The following is a 20,340-nucleotide window of genomic DNA, read 5'->3' as shown; positions in this document are numbered from 1 at the left end:
GATGTAATCTGTGGCATTCTGGGAATCTTATGGGTTAAGTATAAGCTACCTACCAGTCAGAAGCCACGGACATGTAGACTGCCTTCCAAATCAGATCTCCAGCTATTAGCAGGCCTCCCGAACGGCCATGCGGTCCGCCAGGGGCCGATACCGCCCACCACGCCATATCCCCAGGCAGAGACAGTGTTGTGTGCAGCACACCGACATTCAGCAGGCCGCCGCCATTTTTTCTTGCAGGATCGCACGAGCCGCCATTTTGGCGTAGCCTCGTGTCTCCAGCATGGGGGCGGCCATGTTTGAGGTGATCCTACACCTCGTGGAGCTTGGGGGAGGCGCCGGAAGGCGTGCAGAGGGGCGGAGCCGCCTCCTTTCTTCCTGGGCAGCCAGCCAAAAGACTTCCTGTTTGTCAAGACAGCGCTGTAAGCTGTTGCAGTTTAACTCTGAGCATCAAGTGGTGAGCCTGGGGGTCTATCTCTCTCTCTCTCGATCGATAGGGATCCCTAAGCAGGTAACACTAAGGGGCTTTTTTGTGGCGCTGGGGGTCAGAAAAGAAAAAAAAAAAAAAAAAAAGTTTTTTTCTTCACTTTTGAATTATATTATCCAGGAAGTAACTGGAGTTATTATGGACCCTGCCACACATATTCCCCCACCTGTTTCCCTCGAGGGGGCCTCGGGACCCGCCGGTGCACAGAGTATAGAGTCATTTACAGCAATTTTGGAGTCTATGGTGGCTCGGGTGGAGGCGGCCTGTCAGGGACGGGGGTCAAGGAAGCGACCCCCGCCTACCCCTATACCATCTGACACCTCTGACTCAGATTCAGAGATGGTCACGGCAGTTGCAGGTTCCTCTGCAAGGGCTGTTATCCCAGGTAAAGCCCCCTCAGACAGTGAGGAGGACGCTTCTTCTCTTGCTATAATTCAGGAAGAAGCATTGGTGGACGCACTAGTTGTGGCAGTGCAAGAAACCTTAAAACTTGAGGCTTTACCAGCAGAGGCAACTGAAACAGAGAGGCCTTTTGGGACTAATAAGCCCATCAAGACGGCGAAGGCTTTTCCTGTACCTAAATGTTTTGGTAATCAGATTAAAGGAGAATGGGAGCATTCTAAACGTACCTTTACTATTTCCAAGCGTATTGCTAGACGCTATCCGTTTGAGGAATCCATCATTAAGAAATGGACGGTACCACCAGTCGTGGATCCGCCTATTTCCAGGCTGAATAAAGCCACGGTTATTCCAGTGGAGGACACTTCGTCCTTTAAGGATCCGGTGGATCGAAAGATAGAAGCAGAGTCCCGCACTATCTTTTCTCTGATAGGGTCAGCATTTAGACCAGTAATCGTTATTGGTCTAGTTTCCCAGACACTTACGGAATGGGCGAAGATGGTACGCCAAGATCTTAGGGGAAAAGATATTCCCCAGGAGACATCTGATTTGATGGAACAGATCATACAAGGGCTACGGTTTATCTGTGACGCAGCCTTGGACACTACTCCCCTATTAGGGCATGCATCTAAGTTAGCAGTGATCCTCAGACGTGTGCTGTGGTTAAAATGCTGGTCAGCTGACCTAGGTTCCAAAAAGACCTTGACCAATCTCCCCTTTCAGGGGAATCGTCTATTTGGAGCCAACCTAGATGAAATCATTAAGGATGCCACTGGGGGCAAGAGCACTTTTTTGCCACAGGCTGCAAAAGCTAAGGGACCTCGCAACAAGCGAGGACCTTTCTTTACCGCCCATAAAGGGCGCCCGGCTGGTACTAGCGGGAAAGGCAAGACTCCTCCAGGAGGGTTCAAGAAGGGGACCAACCCAGCCAAACCCGAAGCAAAGGAGTACACAGCCTGAAGGTGCGCCCCCACCCGGTTTCAGGGTGGGGGGACGTTTTCACCGGTATTCAGGACATTAGATCGAGCATCAACCACTACTACCGGTGCGATTCTTCCCTTCCAACATTTTAGTACCACAGGAAGCGGTAGTTACCGTTCCCTGAAAAGATTTTTTCCTTTACCTTTTCCTAAGATTAGTCCCGATACCTCACAGGAATCGGATCTGGTTGACCAGATAGGCCAAGCAGCCTCTAGTCGGGTGACTTCGGTCCCTGAGGTTCAACCAGAAAAGATCACTTTTCCTGATAACTATCAGGTATCTGATAAATGTGTGGGAACAGAAAACGACCAGACTTTCTCGGATGGTCGGGGCCAGATAGCTCTAGGGACGCCTGGTTCAGATCCAATCAGCGCCAGTGGTCCTAGAAATTCTAGGCTGGCCTCCTCAAGCCGGCCTGGCCGACTTGGACATGTTAGTCGCAGACGTTCCGTGGGAACTTCGTCTCAGGGAGTGTCTGTGGTCTCAAGGACCAATTTACCTTCGTGCTTTACAGTAAGTACTGAAGGACAGAGGTTTGTCTACTTCAGTCATTCCTACCCTTATTAAAGCAAGGAAAGCGACTTCCAGCAAAGTCTATTATCACACATGGAAGACTTATATTGCGTGGTGCGAATCTTTAGGATTTCCTCCACGTACCTATTCGGTGACTCGAATATTGGCTTTTTTGCAACAAGGGGTTGAGCAGAAGCTAGCCTTGAGCACCATCAAGGGTCAAGTTTCAGCATTAGCAATCTTCTTTCAGAAGCCTTTAGCTACCAAATCCTTGGTGCGGAATTTCATCCAGGGGGTGCGGCACCTGGCTCCTCCAGTCCGCGCGCCCTTACCGCCCTGGGATCTTAATTTGGTTTTGTCGGTTCTACAGAAACCTCCTTTTGAAAACATCAGGGAGATTCCCTTGCTTACTCTATCCCAGAAGGTGGCCTTCTTGGTGGCTATTTCTTCTGCTCGCAGGGTGTCAGAACTGGCTGCATTATCATGCCAGTCACCATACCTAGTGATTCATAGGGATAAGGTAGTACTTCATCCTAAGCCATCTTTTCTTCCCAAGGTGGTTTCAGATTTTCATCTGAATGAAGATATTGTACTACCTTCCTTGTGTCCTCAGCCCAAGCATCATCGGGAACATGTGTTGCATTCCTTAGATGTGGTTCGGGCAATCAGGGTATACCTGAAAGCTACGGAATCATTCCGTAAGACGGATTCACTTTTGTGATCACGGATGGCCCCAGAAAGGGTTTGCCTGCATCTGCCGCGACCATTGCCAAATGGATTAGACAAACGGTGGTACAGGCTTATTCTATTAAGGGTCAGAGTCCTCCGTTCCCTGTTAGGGCGCACACCACTCGAGCGCTCAGTACTTCCTGGGCCTTTCGCCATCAGGCGTCAGTGGTCCAGGTATGTAAGGCGGCCACCTGGTCGTCGGTACATACCTTTACAAAATTCTATAAAATTGAGGTGACGGCATCGGCGGATGCCTCATTTGGCCGCAAGGTTTTGCAGGCCGCAATTTGAGGAGACCGGTGGTCTACCTCGAGGGTTTTTTTCTGTTTGAAAAAAAAAAAATAAATTGTTTTCTCTTTTTTTTTTGGTTGAGTCTCATCATTAAGGATGAGCATTGTAAACTTCTAGTTGGCACCGGTTGGGCCTTCTAGATTGGGATTTGATTTCCATTTTCCCACCCCTCAGTTGTGATACTGCTCTGGGACGTCCCGAAGGTGGTGTATCACCGAGGACTACGTCTGTCGATGAGCGCTAGAGAAAAATGGATTTTTGTAAAATCTTACCGTAAAATCCTTTTCTCTTAGCTCATCGACAGACGTAGTCCCCGCCCCTCTGTTTTGGAGTTGGGTTGGGTTAAATTCTCTAAGCACTGCTTTTTCACATAACTGATTTGCTGAGGCAGAGAGAGAGAGGATATACCCTCTGGGACTGCCCCTAGGGTGTGGCCAGAGCTTTTTAATTTCCTGTCTAGTCCTGCTCCTGCGGAGGTAACATAACCCGAAGGTGGTGTATCACCGAGGACTACGTCTGTCGATGAGCTAAGAGAAAAGGATTTTACGGTAAGATTTTACAAAAATCCATTTTTTCAGGAGAGCGTCTATTTGGAGCCAACTTAGATGAGATCATTAAGGATCTCACCGGTGGAAAAAGCACCTTTTTACCGCAAAATTTTAAAGGTAGAGGAACTCGTCAAAGACGAGGGCCTTCTTTTTCTGCTCACAAGAGGTTTTTTCGTCCAGCGGGTGAAAAAACTAAGTCCTCCAAAGCTCCTGCAGGAGGCGTCAGGGGTCGTTGGTCGGGCAAGCAAAAGCCCGCCCCCTCCAGACCTGAAGATAAACCATCCAAAGCCTGAAGGTGCGCCCCCACCCATAACTGGGGTGGGGGGACGTCTTCGCCGGTTCCCGGATCCATGGCTTTCCAGAATCCCGGACAAATGGGTTTGCGAAGTCATAAGGTCAGGGTACAAGATCGAGTTTCGATCTCTCCCACCGGCGCGATTCTTCCCTTCCAATATCCGTCTATCCGCAGATCGTTTAGAAGATCTGCGGAGAGCAGTCACAGATTTACTACAACAAGGAGTGGTAGTCCACGTTCCTTGGACAGAACGGTTTCAAGGGTTTTATTCAAACCTGTTTACAATACCCAGGAAAGAGGGCAAAGTGCGTCCAATTCTGGACTTAAGAGCACTCAATTCTTTCGTCAACATAAGAAGATTCAGAATGGAGTCCATTCGCACGGTAGCAGCCTTCCTGCATCCAGGGGATGTCCTAGCGTCCATAGACATCAAGGACGCCTATCTTCACATTCCCATTTTCGCAGGACATCAGCGTTTTCTACGCTTTTCCGTAGAGGAGAACCACTATCAGTTTGTGGCGTTACCTTTCGGTCTCGCCACGGCTCCGCGGGTTTTCACAAAGGTGTTGGCCCCAATGTTGGCACTTCTGCGCCAAAGAGGTATATCGATTCTAGGTTACCTAGACGATCTTCTGCTTCATGCAGAGTCTCCTCAGACCTTGCTACAAAACATAGAAATTACTATGATTTCTTTACAGGAATTCGGGTGGCTGGTGAACCAGCAAAAGTCATTTCTGGTTCCCACCCAGAGGCTCGAATATCTGGGTCTAATTCTAGACACAGTCAGGACGAGAGTTTTCCTTCCGGTAGGGAAACTTCGAAAGATTCAATCAGCAGTCCAGTTGTTACTGTCCAACAGCTGGTCTTCCCTTCGGACGTGCATGAGGGTTCTGGGGTTGATGGTGGCTTCATTCGAAGCAGTCCCATTTGCCCAGTCCCATACCCGAATTCTTCAGCAAGAGATTCTTCTCAGATGGAATCGGAATCCCGAATCCCTGGACAATCTGATACGATTGAGCAAACAGACCAGAGAGTCTCTGGTTTGGTGGCTTCGGTCTCCAATGCTCAGCCAGGGAAAGTCATTTCTGCCAATATATTGGACGATAGTGACCACGGATGCCAGTCTATCCGGATGGGGAGGAATTCTTGGTCAGTTATCTGTCCAGGGACTTTGGTCCCCGGAAGAATCCAGGTTACCGATAAATGTATTGGAACTGAGAGCGATCAGACTTTGTCTGATTCACTGGACCGAGCAGCTCCAGGGCAGCCCGGTTCGGATCCAGTCGGACAATGCCACGGCCGTGGCTTATGTCAATCATCAGGGGGGCACCAAGAGTGTCCGAGCGGCCAAAGAAGTGGCTTACATTCTTCGCTGGGCGGAACGATTTGTTCCAGCAATCTCTGCGGTGTTCATTCCGGGGGTGGAGAATTGGCAGGCAGATTATCTCAGCCGTCAGACCCTGGATCAGGGGGAATGGTCCCTCCATCCAGACGTTTTCCACCAGTTGTGCCTACGGTGGGGCACCCCGGATGTGGATCTGTTGGCATCACGATTCAACAGGAAAGTTCAGAGATTCGTGGCTCGCTCCCGCGATCCTCTAGCAGAAACCGCAGACGCACTGATCGCCCCGTGGGGGCAATACCAGCTAATATATGCCTTCCCTCCTCTCGCGTTACTGCCAAGACTTCTTCGCAGGGTAGAGGAGGAAGGAATCCCAGTAATCCTGGTAGCTCCGGACTGGCCTCGTCGAGCTTGGTACGCCGACATGGTCAGACTGGTGGCGGACGTCCCGTGGAGACTTCCTCTCAGGGAGGATCTACTGTCTCAGGGACCGATCTTCCATCCTGCTTTACGATCGCTGGCTTTAACGGCCTGGCTATTGGCATATCTGGTGGTTCATAGAGATAAGGTGGTTCTTCGTCCGAATCCATCCTTCCTACCAAAAGTGGTTTCAGAATTTCATCTGAATGAAGAAATTGTATTACCTTCCCTGTGTCCTAAGCCCAGTCATCCTCGGGAATTTGCTTTGCACTCCTTGGATGTGGTCCGGGCGATCAGGGTATACTTGAAAACGACAGACTCGTTTCGCAAGACGGATTCACTTTTTGTGATCCCAGATGGACCCAAAAAGGGGTTGCCTGCATCTGCCGCGACCATTTCCTGATGGATCAGACAGACGGTAGTGCAGGCTTATTCTATTAAGGGTCGGGAGCCCCCGTTCCCTGTTAAGGCGCACTCCACTCGGGCACTTAGTGCGTCATGGGCCTTTCGCCATCAGGCGTCAGTGGTCCAGGTGTGCAAGGCGGCTACCTGGTCGTCGGTGCATACCTTCTCTAAACATTATAAAGTTGATGTAATGGCATCGTCTGATGCCTCATTTGGCCGCAAGGTTTTGCAGGCCGCAATTTGAGGAGACCAGTGGTCTACCTCGAGGGTTTTTTTCCGTTGGAAAATGTTTTCTTTAGCCTCATTCTTTGTTTTATAATGAGCCTTTAAAACTTCTAGTTTGGCACCGGTTGGGCCTTCTAGATTGGATTTGATTTTGTCAATCCCACCCCTCATTTGTGGCACTGCTTCTGGATGTCCCAGCTCTTGAGAATCAAGAAGACTACGTCTGTCAATGAGCGATAGAGAAAAATGGATTTTTGTAAGAACTTACCGTAAAATCCTTTTCTCTTAAGCTCATTGACAGACGTAGTACCCGCCCCTCTATCATTGAGTTGGGTTGGGTTAAATTCTCTGTACTGCTTTAAACAGAACTGATTCCCTGTAGCAGAGAGAGGGAGGATATACCCTCAGGGACTGCCCCTAGGGTGGAGCCAGAACGTTTTGTCATTCTGCCTAGTCCTATTCCTGCGGAGACAACATAACCCAGCTCTTGAGAATCAAGAAGACTACGTCTGTCAATGAGCTTAAGAGAAAAGGATTTTACGGTAAGTTCTTACAAAAATCCATTTTTTCTTAGTGTGCGCCCTCCACCCCCACCCCCAAATGTCTACTAATTTAAATTTTTCCATAAAACGTTTCTGTTTTCATTTAAATACGTGTGTGTTTTTTTTTTTTTTTTTTTTCTCTTTTGCAAATTGCCTCTTTTTATACCAATATGTTTTTTCTTAGAGGCATTGATGTGGTGAGAAACAAGATCAAAATGTTTGCACAGCAAAAGGTTACACTTCCAAAAGGTCGGCATAAGATCATAATACTGGATGAAGCAGACAGGTGATTACCTTTTAATGCCATCTTATGAAACTTTTATTCCTCATTTTCAAAAGTCACAATTCCAGTCTCATTTCACTAATAGGTAAGCTAGTTTGCAGTGAATTTATTTATGGCGTTAGTGCAGGCTGTTGTCAATCTCTCACTAGTAGGAATACAAGTGTACTTTTTAATGTTCTATTTTCACATTTTGCAGCATGACCGATGGAGCTCAACAAGCTTTAAGAAGAACTATGGAGATCTATTCCAAGACCACGCGATTTGCTTTGGCTTGCAATGCCTCTGATAAAATTATAGGTAAGTCCAGTCTATTTTCTGCATTCAGTGGCTAGATCTTGTCCTCGCTTGGTTCAAGGACCCCCGATCTCTATTTTTTTTTTTCCCAGAACCCATCCAATCTCGATGTGCTGTGCTTCGCTATACAAAGCTTACTGATTCACAGGTTCTTGCAAGGCTAATGACCATCGTAGAGAGGGAGAATGTTCAATGCACAGATGATGGTCTTGAAGCAATCGTGTTTACAGCACAAGGAGATATGAGACAGGTAGTTGCTGGACTTTGAAAATGTGTTGATATTTTGATCTTTCTCTCCATCATTCTCCTCATAAATCTGCAATTCAGCTTTATTATCAGAGTGAAGGAAGAACTATTTGTGAGGTCTGGTAGAATATACATGGGATGTACTAGTTTCTTTGAGCTGCCTTAGGGGCATTGGGGCATTTCTCTGTAATATTTTTTCATTTTCTAAAGGTGTACCTTTTTTTAGAAGAGGACCCATGCCAGTCTAATTAGTTTTTATATTTGAAAATGCACCCTTGCTTTTGACACCCCCTTTGCCTTTTTTTTTTTTCCTTTCCCTCCAGGCTTTGAATAACGTGCAGTCTACACATGCTGGCTTTGGGTTTGTGGACAGTACGAATGTGTTTAAGGCAAGTGTGTTATTTTGTTCAGTGCTGTCAGTTTGTGCTAGTACTGTAGTAGCCTGCCTCTAAATTGGTATCTTATCTTTCAGGTTTGTGATGAACCACATCCACTGTTGGTGAAAGAAATGTTACAGCACTGTGTAAATGCAAACATTGATGAAGCATACAAGGTTTGTATTCTAGAAATTTTACTTAACCAGTTGATTACATTGGGCAGTGCTACACATGCAAACACAAAACTTAATTAACCACTTCCTGTCCAGCCTGTTGTAGTAATACGGCTGGGCGGGGTGCTCTGTTATCCTGGGTGGATGTCACATGACATCCTCCCACTCGCATGTCTCGTGTATGATCTGTGACCCGCTGTGTCTGGTACAACACAGATCGTTGTACTGGGCAGCTATGCGTGGCACTGGTACCGTGTGAGTGCTGTACTGGGCAGCTATGCGTGGCACTGGTACCGTATGAGTGCTGTAACCAATCACAGAGATCACATGTAAGTTGTAAACCATGGCTTGTCCATCATAGCCGTTGTGTACTATTGTGATTGGTCACAGTGATCACAAGGCCAATAACGGGCCTGTACCATGTGATGGCTGTGGTCAATGACCACTATCTTAATAGTACACTATTGCACATGAATGGATGACATTCCCGGTGTAAAAATTATTGCTTATTCAGTGATCATCACTGTAATAAGCAATTGGTGTAAAAAAAAAATCACTTTCTAGAGCTGTACAGTGTCACTGTGGTGACTCTAATGCTCTGGTGACAGTGTGTAATAAAAATTTGTGAGAAATGTTGTTTTTTGCCTAATTTTACAAAAAAAAAAGTGACAAAATATTACAACTTTGGGAAAATCCCCATGCCCCTTACTAAATACCTTTTGGGTTGTCTACTTTCAAAAAAGGGGGTATTTGTACATGCATTTTAGGACCTCAAGAAATGAGACACCGTCGGTACAACAGGACTGATCAATCTTCAAATGTATATACCATAGTTTGTAGACAAAAACTTTCACGCAGACTAAATAATATACATTGATTTGGGTTGTTTTTACAAAAGAAATGTAGCCGAATACATTTTGACCTAAAAGGATTATTTGCAAAATGTTATAACCAAAACTAACGTTTAAATAATAAAAGTAAAAAGCCCAGTGGTGATTAATCACTTCACTTGTAGAAGTGATTTGTGTAGCTATACAATCTTCTAGGTGGCAGAAGGGGGTCCCCAATCCTACACGAGAGCCTGGGACTACTCAGGCCGGCAGCAAACTCTGGAGTGGAGTGAACAGAGAGAGGAATGGACGTTGTTCCTCCCGCTCTGTGACGTCAGAAACTGGAAGTGACAAGGATTTAGTTCCTTTCCTGTATCGATTCTTAGTTTACTAGCCTGTTACCAATCTGTGTTTGATCGGCTGCATTGGAGGCCAGAGTACCTGCCACAGCCCATGCTATCGCAAAGAATGTTGTTCGTCCCATGTGATAGCAATGAAGTTCGGGGGGGAAAGGGGACTGTGTAAAATTAAAATAATGTTTTTTTATGATTTGAAAGTGCCCTTCCCCTGTGCTCATGCATGTGAACACATATGTAAGTCCTGAAGCGGGCTGAAGTCTGACGTTGCAGAACCGTTCCAGGCTCGGGCAAGATTGTGACAATGGAGTCTGGACTGACTCAGCAAGCTGCTGAGAGCCTGAGCTGGCCGCTTCCACCCCCTCTACAGCCCAGCGCTCCAGTGAGGGGGGGCAGCCAGAGAAAAGAGCTGCTGACTGCTCAGAAAGTTGCGAGAACTGAGTGATTGGCGGTGTTGTATCACTCGGTTCTTCGTGTTAGAGCCAGTGTGGGACATTCACCTAGGTAAGTATGATTTGGGGGTGATTTGTAAAGGGTCAGAATTGGCCCGGTAGGGAAATGATTAAATGCCAAAGTGTTATCTGTCTAAAGGGGGGGGGTACAAATTTCATTTGCGTACAGTGTTGCAAAGTGTGACAGCTCTGAAATCCGGAAAATTGGCCTGGGCAGAAAGGAGGTAAGTCTCTGGCATTAAAGTGGTTGTACCTCAGACGTGAAATATGAACAAAACACAGGAAGCTCAGACAAGCTATATAAGGTCTCCACTTTGAACAGATATGGATAAACGGGCATAATTTATGTAGAAGGATTTGTTTAATCTGTGGGTCACATGAGCCCAGTTACTTCACTGGGTATGTGTAATGGTGTACAATCATTTTTAAAGTATATAGAACGTTTGTAGCATGTTGAGTCCTTCTGCTCTGCTTCGGTGCCTCCCTTCCCACTTGCCAGCAATTCCAGCTTTTATTTTAACCAGTTGCCGACCGCCCACCACAGATATACTGTGGCAGGGCACCTCGGTTGCGCAAAATCACGTATATCTGCGTGATTTTGTGCACGGAATCTCGTGCCGCCGGAGCCGCGCTGTGTTTAGACGCAGCGGGAGGTGGGCCGTAGGAGGAGCGGCGGCGATCGCCGCTGGCCTCCCGCGATCGTCTGAGAAACTGGCAGAAGACCCATCTGCTTATGTAAACAAAACGGGCGAGTCTTCTGTCACATAGGCAGAGAGAGATCAGGCGTTTCATCAGCTAAGCTGAAACCCCGATCTCTCTGTGCCTGTCACAGAACCATTCCCCCACACAGTCAGTAAGCATATTTAGGCATACATTAACCCCTTTGATCACCCCCAGTGTTAACACCTTCCCTACCAGTGTCATTTATACAGTAACTGCATATTATTTAGCACTGATTACTGTATTAATGATGTCACTGGTCCCCAAAAAGTGTCAAAAATGTCAGTTAGGGGACCGATCTGTCCACTGCAATGTTGCAGTTCCGCCAAAAATTGCAGATTGCCGCCATTACGAATAAAAAAAAAAAAGTCCAAAAATCTATCCCGTAGTTTGTAAACGCTATAACTTTTGCGCAAACCAATTAAAATACGCTTTTGGGGAATTTTTTTTACCAAAAATATGTGGCAGAATACAAATTTGCCTAAACTGATAAAAAAAATTTTTTTATTGGGAATGTTTTTAGTTTTATAAAATAACGCAGTGCCGAATCGCAAAAAATGGCCTGGTCATTAAGGGGGTAAAACCTTCTGGAGCTGAAGTGGTTAAAAGACAAGTTTACTATGTTACACTCATATTCAGGCATCGGCCCCTGATTATCTGTTCTGACAGCTAGTGGTCAGATCTTCCCTCCCCCCACTAGCTGTCACAATCTGCTGTGAATGGGAAAACTACAGGGTCCAAAAAGCCTTTGCGGCTGCTGGCCTGTAGTTCCTAATGAACTACTGGACGCTGTTCAGTGATGTGGTGGTTCATTAAGTCTTCTTGTCAGAGTGTAACTGCCTGGCCGTATCGGTAGTACAGCCAGACAGATACACACACACACTCTGCAGGACCGTGGCATTACACCCACGATCTGCTGATCATGGGTGCAATTCTTTACAGGTCCATTGCAAAAAAACGAATAAATGCATTTCTTTTACCTGCATAAAAATGTGCATCAATTAATATTTTTGTAAAGATATACTTATCCTTTAGAGGTGGGAAGTTGCTGTGTAAATACAGTGTAGCTCTAGCGGCTGCTGCTGTCAAAAAATTAAAAAAGAAGCCAATTGACACTGTTATCTGACAAGTAGAAAAAAAAAAAAGTTTGTATTTTTTTTTTTTTTTTTTAAATAAAATTTGTGTCTAGTTCGGTGTTTCTCAAACATTTTCCTTTTTAAATAGTATTTTCAGTCTTAAAGGCACCCCTGTCCAAGGCTTTGCTCAATCCACTCAATAATATTCCTTCTAGTTATGTCACCATGGCAGAGGTAAGATTCAATCACTTACCAGATTTTGGGGTCATGTATGCCTTATAGCACAACGACCAATCGAGCTTGAGTCCAGGCTAAAATGGGCTCTCCTTATGGCTTACTCCAGTTGGATGAGATGGTGGGATCCCCCTCTCTCTCCTCTCCCCTCGTGCCAAAAGGATATAGAAAAAAGGAGCTCCAGATAGTGTGATAGCTTCAATTAAATTTATTCCCAATTGGGCAAAAAAATACAAAACTAGTGCAAATAAAAGCAAAAAAAACAGCAAAAAAACATGTAATAAAGGCGAGGGGTTTATTCCTCCCGAGTGCAGCCCTAATACGGCCGCTTGTGACCGTGTATTCAGCGCAAGCCGATAGCGTTCGCAAGGCTGTGTGTGTGTGTATATATATATATATATATATATATATATATATATATATATATATATATATATATATATATATAAATAATATAGGGTTCGTACGGTCATGAAATTCCTGGAAAAGTCATGGGATTTTGACATGACACTTTCCCAGGCCTGGAAAGTATTGGAAAATGACTGAATCCCACAAGGTTTTGGAGAAGTCATGGAATTGGGAAAGGCACAACTGCTGTGGAGCAGATGCTTAATTATTTTATTGACAGTGACATAGAGCTGCACGATTAAAAGTAAAAAAAATCGCGATCTCCATTCTCCTCCCGACAATCTTAACATGACCTTTGCTGCATTGTTTACATAGCTGTGAGATAGCAGAGATCGGCTTTCAAAGAAAAAAAAAAAAAAAAGAGCCTCCTGTTTATTAACATCAGTCTCCCAGTTCAGTACTATAATCACAATGAAATACAATGTATCTTTTCCTTCTGTCTGCCCATAGGAGGGAAATTTAACCTCTTAAAGACTAAACCTTTTTTGACACTTGTTGCTTGCAAGTTAAAATAAGTACCTGTATTTTTGCTAGAAAAGTACTTGGAACCCCCAAACATTTATATATATATATATATATTTTTTTTAGCAGAGACCCTACAGAATAAAATGGTGTTTGTTGTAATATTTTATGTCACACTGTATTTGCGCAGCAGTCTTTCAAACGCAATTAATACACTTTAATGAATAAAAAAAAAAAATGAAACAGTAAAGTTATCCCAATTTTTTTTTTTTTTTTTTTTATAATGTAAAAGATGATGTTACGCAGAGAATCGTGATCTTAATTCCAAGCAAAAAAAATTGTGATTCTCATTTCATCCAGAATCGTGCAGCTCTACAGTGACATGACATTTTACATTGTGTAAGCGTCTATCTGCATAAGAGCAGGGTCGGTGCTACCTATAGGTAGGCTATAGCAGTCAGGGGCAGTGCCAGGGCTGCTGAACCGCCCCTTCAGTGCTGTGCTTGGTCCCTATCCGCCCAGCAGGGAGGCGGGCAGCTTTACATTGACTTGTGGAGGAGCAGCGCAGAACCACCACTACTACTAGGTTTGAGGGGCCCAGGAGGTGAGAGCCGTAAGGGCATTTTTTTCTTTAATTTCAGCGCGCAGGTGGATAAAGCGGGCGCCGCATGTCCTGATCCTGAAGTTATGATCTGGCCGGCCATGGCAGCCACCATCCTTTCCCTTGCAGAGTGATACTCTGAAGAGTCTGTGCAGGAGTAAGAGGTGGCTGCAGGAGCAGGTGGGGGGATTCCAGCGGCGGGTGCACGTGCATGCATAGTCAGGCAGCAGGACATGGAAGGTACAGTGATTACACATTACAGCCTCAGTACCAACATATTAGGCAACAGTGTTCCTACTCTATATGGCTGTATATATTGATTCTGTGGCTGTACTTTATATACTAATACTGTGTCTATGTGTTATATTCTGATACTATGGCTGTACTGTATATACTGATTATATGGCTGTGTATTCTGATACTATGGCTGCACTGTATATGCTGATTCTGTGGCTGTAGTGTATATACTGATTCTGTAAATGTAGTGTATATACGGATTCAATAGCTGTACTGTATACACTCATTCTGTGGTTGTAGTGTATATGCTGATTCTGTAAATGTAGTGTATATACTGATTCTGTGGCTGTAGTGTATATGCTGATTCTGTGGCTGTAGTGTATATGGCTGTGTATTCTGATACTGTGGCTTTACTGTATATGGCTGCATATGCTGATACTTATCAGCATATACACTACAGCCAAAGTATCGGCATATACACTACAGACACAGTATTGGAATATAACACACAGACACGGAATCGGCATATAAAGTACAGCCATATAGCACCTACTGTACTATGATCATCATAATGATCATACTGTAAACATAGTGAGATGCTTCTGCTAAGGCCTTGTTTACACTTGTATTTGGAGGGCAGTAAAAATGTGCAGCTGAGCTGCTTTTTTTTTTTTTTTACCACCCCCAACAACTCTCCCCTAGGGCCCTTTAACACAACCTTTCCAACCAGGGTCGTCTTGTCTCTTTTTCAGGCAGGCCTGATCATGAGGTCCATGCAGGTCTATGGGCAGGCTGATGTAAATAGACTTGTGTCTGTTTACACCTACCCCCTTTTCATTCAGGTCCAGAAACAAAGGGAAAAGGACTGCATGTAGGGTTACCACCTCATCCCTTTAAACCAGGACACATATTAATTACACAGGTTCTGTGGCTGATTAAGGTGGTAATTAAACTCACTTGGCACCTTAGGTGCATTATATTAGCCTCAGAACCTGTGTAATTATTATGTGTCCTGGATTAAAGAGATGGGGTGGTAACCGGTTTCAGAGCATGCGTGCGTTAGTTAACATGTATACATAGACCTTTCATGAAACATTAGGTCAAAAATATTTACGTGAAGTCATGGAAAAGTCATGGAATTTTATTGGTGAAAATGTGTATGAACCCTGTATATATATATATATATATATATATATATATATATATATATATATATATATATATATATTCAAATGGAGAATGTGTTTGTATCACAAAATTATAAACAAAAGGTACCACATCCCTAATCTGTATATAATCTATACTGGGAAAGATATCCCGAAGGATAAAACCCACAGCTGAAACCTGAGGTGTACAGGTGGGTGCTGGGGTAGGAAACAAGGAGAGGAGAAAAGGGGGGGGAAAGAAACGGAGGGGGACAGGGACAAATAGAAGAAAAAACAGGAAAGCAAGAAAAATGAGACCCGAGGGTCGGAAAAAGGAATGGGAGGGCTGGTGGGACTTTTAAGGTACCGGATAATTCAAAATAATAAAGACATAGTTAAAAACTTAGAATATTTATTAACATAACATTTTTAAAATCAAAGACCGACAATACAACATTGGTACATGTATTTTGACATATACAAAAGAAGAATATATAAGACACAAGGCAATAAATGGATGATGAGGATGAATAGGTCCAATGATGAAAATCAGACCAATCCCGACATGTTTCACGGGCAACAGTGCACCGCTTCTTCAGGGGGATAAGAACATATCAATGTACAGTGCCTGTATAATACAGCAACAACAAACATTTGTTATTGGTTCAAATACATATATGTATATCATCAAACATAAAGTGCATGCCAATATGGAACATCAAGATGCATCCGAAACCTCCACCACAGAGAAATCCACCACCAGACCAGTCAGATGAAAGCACTCCCCAAGAGAAACGTCTCCCCAGCCGATGTGGAGGGGCATATAAGGCAAGATAGGGATATAGATGTAGTAAACTGGAAAAGCCTCCACCATCAAAAAGGGGAGGGGGGAAGAAAAGAGAACGGAGGCAAAAAGAAAAAGCCTATATATAAAGCTAGTATATATACCTTATTCAGTGTCTAAAATAGACACATTCATATAGTCAAAAATGGACAAGGTTAGGAGCAGGGGGGCTCATATATGGCGGTCATGTTGGAAACCCCCACATGGGATGTTAATCTGTTGGGATGGTGGTCAGATAAGTATACTTACAATCCAGAATCTATAGGGTATCTCTCCAATGGGAAGTTGGAAAAAAGGAAGGGCTTTACCTGCAGAATGGTAGATAAGCCTTTTCTGGTAAAGATGGGTGGCTTAAAATCTAATAAGGCCCAGGTATAGGCTTTTATACTTCTATCACTGGATCAGAGAGAGTAATGCCAGCCGTTAAGCACTTCTATACAGCATAACCGGAGAGATAAACAATTAGAGAGTTAGTAAACCCGTCTGTCACCGAGTAATTTGTGTACAGGTATAGTCCGAAGTTCTTACCCGCGTCTTATTTATTCTTTTGTATATGTCAAAATACATGTACCAATGTTGTATTGTCGGTCTTTGATTTTAAAAATGTTTTGTTAATAAATATTCTAAGTTTTTAACTATGTCTTTTATTATTTTGAATTATCCGGTACCTTAAAAGTCCCACCAGCCCTCCCATTCCTTTTTCTGACCCTCGGGTCTCATTTTTCTTGCTTTCCTGTTTTTTCTTCTATTTGTCCCTGTCCCCCTCTATTTCTTCCCCCCCCCCTTTTCCTTCCCCTTAGCCCCTTCCTCTTTCTTCTCGTTCCCTTTTCTCCGCCCCTCCCCTCCCTCCCCCCCTTCTTCTCCTTTCCCCCCCTTCTTCTCCTTTCCCCCCCCCTTCTTCTCCTTTCCCCCCCCCCCCCCCCTCCTTCATTTGTTTTCCTCCTCTCCTTGTTTCCTACCCCAGCACCCACCTGTACACCTCAGGTTTCAGCTGTGGGTTTTATCCTTTGGGATATCTTTCCCAGTATAGATTATATATATATATATATATAATGTGTGTGTGTGTATGTATAATATATATTATACTTTGTGGTTTAAAGGTTTTCATTTATTGCAGATAGTGGCTCATCTCTGGAAACTAGGTTACTCCCCAGAAGACATTATCAGCATTATCTTTCGTGTGTGCAAGACTTTCCAAATGCCTGAATATCTCAAGCTGGAATTTATTAAGGTAAATATAAAAACAAGGACCAAGGCACTGAGGACCTGTCCCCCACTAGGAGAGGGTAAACGTGCTATTGGGTGATCTTTCAAATTTTTGTTTGTGTGTGGTGTCTTTTGGGAAGGAAGAAACCAGCCCCTTTCACACATACGGTCCGTTCAGGTCCTCAGTTGAGTCATGTCAAAATGTATCCGTTTTTTTTTACATCCACTACCAATGCAAAAATGGATGAGAAACGGACCGTTTGTCCGTTTACATCTGTTTTTCGTCCGATCCGTTTTTTTTGACGGATGAATAATAGGGCATTCATCCGTTCCAAAAAAATGACATTGATGGAAGCGGATGAAAACGGATGTTAACAGATGATCATCCGTTTTTACATAGAAATGCATTGATGTCCATTTTTCTTCCGTCAATGGATGGATGAAAAACGGACAAACGGACCGATGTGTGAAAGGGGCCTTACACTGCATGTTAGGGGCACAAAAACCTATAAGTGCGGGATGCTTTTATCTTGACGGCACCAAAGGGATGCTAAGGAGGAAAAAAAAAAGAATGCCAGTGGTTGCCTCATAACCGTAAAATTCATATAATCTTTTCTATGCATAAGGTAGTCCTATTTAACAGCTTGTATGTATCATGTTCAAGATTAATTCTAGCAGTCATTAAAGGTAAAATACCCCTTCATCTTGAGTTGATACTAAGGTCTGTGAAATTCTGTCTCAGATAGTAGTTATGGAGGTATGGTGGTGCGATACTGAGGCTGAAGTGTCTACCAAACACACTGTCCTCAGTGCAACTCAGCAACCCTATGATGTAGAGCCTGTTAACGGTGCAGGATCAGCGTCACTGAGCACATAAAAAGAAAGTGTCTCTTTTTAAAAGAGAGCTGAAACTTTGTAGCGTAATTACCTATTTCAGTCGACTCTCACATTGCATTGTTACATTTCAGGATTTTGTTCATTTTTGTTGATCAGACTTTAAAAAAAAAATACTGAATTTTGAAGTATGATGGGCAAGCTTTTCTTTAAATGAATTCTGACTAATACTAAAAATAGGTTATCATTATTGAATTCCTTATGACAATACTCATTGGCTAGATTTCTGTGGCTTCCATATTTTAAGGTGGTATTAAACTCCTCAGAACAATACATTTTTAATGAAAATTTGCATTCCCTAGTAAATGTATTGATATTTTGTGTCCAAAACTGCGTTGTCCTGCTCTTTCCAAAGCCAAAGTCCTGCTTTTTCAGCACAGCTTCCCTGAACTTCTTGTCTGAGAATGCGTGCACTGACTACGTCACCTGGGACCAGACACAAGGGACTGCAGAGTCTTCAGCTGCTGTCTATCAGTTAGCTTGGAGGGAGAGAAGCGTGGGTTGGGCTTACTGTCTCTAGGCTTCAGGCTGTGTATTTGCAGATGTGCAAGAGTGGTTCTATAGGAACCTGCAATGCAGTGGAGCCTCCCTAAAATGGGAACCCTGCAGCAATGATTATGGGACCAGCTTGATTAAGTCATGCAAGATTTTGAAGAGGATGAAGCAGCATACAAGCTAAGTGCTATGGCAGCTGCTATAATATTGTAGGGTTTAATAGCATTTTGTGAGTTGCTGACAATAAGAAAAATGAGTGAGGTCAGTTATGTGCATACCTTTTCTGGGTCAGTGGATTAGGAAGAAATTAGAGCCATTGGATGATGGTCAGCAGTAGCTGCCCCCATACTTATATTAGGATGAAGAACTGCTTTAAAGAAATATATACCAACTAGTTGACTCACAATTGTTTAGATGCTGTTGGCCAACCCTTTGCAGCTAGAACAGCTTCAACTCTTCTGGGAAGGGTGTCCACAAGGTTTAATAATCTATGGGAATGTTTGACCATTCTTCCAGAATCGCATTTGTGAGGTTGGGCACTGATGTTGGACAAGAAGGTCTGGCTCACAGTCTCCTCTCTAATTCATCCCAAAGGAGTTCTAGGAGTTCTATCGGGTTGAGGTCAGGACTGCAGGCTAGTTAAGTTCCTCCACCCCAAACTTGCTCATCCATGACTTTATGGACTTTGCTTTTGTGCACTGGTCCAAATCATTTAATGGGGGGGGGGGAGACCATAACCCCATTATGTGTTTTTTTTTTTCCAGGGGTTGGGCTTGGCTCCTTAGTTCCAGTGAAGGGGATTCTTAATTTTGGACAATTTAATTTTCCCAACTTTACATGAACAGTTTGGGGATGGCCCCTTCCTGTTCCAACATGACTGCACACCAGTGCACAAAGCAAGGTCCATAAAGAAATGAATGAGCAAGTTTGGGGTTGAGGAACTTTTACTGGCCTCAACCCGATAGAACACCTTTGGGATTATTTAGTGCGCAGGCTGCAAGCCATGCCTTCTCGACCAAAATCAGTGCCTGACCTCACAAATGCGCTTCTGGAAGAATGGTCAAACATTCCCATAGACACACTCCTAACACACTCCTAAACCTTGTAGACAACCTTCCCAGAAGAGTTGAAGCTGTTATATCTGCAAAGGGTGGGCCAACTCAATATTGAACCCTATGGACTAAGACTGGGATGCCATTAAAGTTCATGTGCGTGTAAAGGCAGGCGTCCCAATACTTTTGCCAATATAGTGTATTTTCCAAGGGGCTGATTTTCTATGTGAGCACTGACAGATTTTACTTATTGCAGGAAATTGGCTACACACACATGAAAGTTTCAGAAGGTGTAAATTCTCTTCTACAAATGGCTGGACTCCTTGCACGTCTGTGTCAGAAGACTGCAGTTTCCACAAGCTAATGGATGTACTACTGTTATGTCATAAATATTTCCCTGTTATTTTTTTTATCGATAAAGGATATCTATTAAGTTCTAAAAAGGTGTGTGGGTTTTTCTTTTTTTCTCTCCTCTGTTTACATCTACTGCTAGGTATTTACTTTTGTGCCATATGTTCTGGTTTCTTGGTTTTATCATTTTTATTGTGGTTTGCCCCCTTTACTGCTACTGTATGTTTGAGTGGTGGAGTGATGGACATTTTATTTCTGCAATGGAGTTTGTAAATAGAATTACAGAAAACACTATCAGGTGGCCAGTGTGCACACTGACATACAGGGCATCTGGAAAGTATTCACAGCGTTTCAATTTTTGTGCATTTTGTTATGTTACAGCCTTATTCCAAAACTGAATAAATATAATGTTTTCCTCCTCAATTCTACA

At 43.9% G+C, this 20,340-nt stretch overlaps 1 protein-coding gene across 1 annotated transcript in view; it reads left to right on the top strand.

The window, feature by feature from the left end:
- Positions 1-19,980, top strand: part of RFC2 (replication factor C subunit 2) — a 39,740-nt gene extending 19,760 nt beyond the window's left edge. The window contains exons 5-11 of the mRNA XM_082246815.1: positions 7,359-7,460; positions 7,654-7,754; positions 7,844-8,001; positions 8,321-8,386; positions 8,470-8,550; positions 17,030-17,143; positions 19,816-19,980. Coding sequence (XP_082102941.1) covers positions 7,359-7,460; positions 7,654-7,754; positions 7,844-8,001; positions 8,321-8,386; positions 8,470-8,550; positions 17,030-17,143; positions 19,816-19,923 — 730 coding nt within the window. The 3' untranslated portion in view covers positions 19,924-19,980. The remainder of the gene's footprint in view (positions 1-7,358; positions 7,461-7,653; positions 7,755-7,843; positions 8,002-8,320; positions 8,387-8,469; positions 8,551-17,029; positions 17,144-19,815) is intronic.
- The last annotated feature ends 360 nt before the right edge of the window (positions 19,981-20,340 follow it).

This window comes from Pelophylax lessonae (genome assembly GCF_965119305.1).
Source record: "Pelophylax lessonae genome assembly, chromosome: 2".
In the NCBI taxonomy this organism is placed as follows: Eukaryota; Metazoa; Chordata; class Amphibia; order Anura; family Ranidae; genus Pelophylax; species Pelophylax lessonae.
This window is presented reverse-complemented; position numbering and strand designations above follow the sequence as displayed.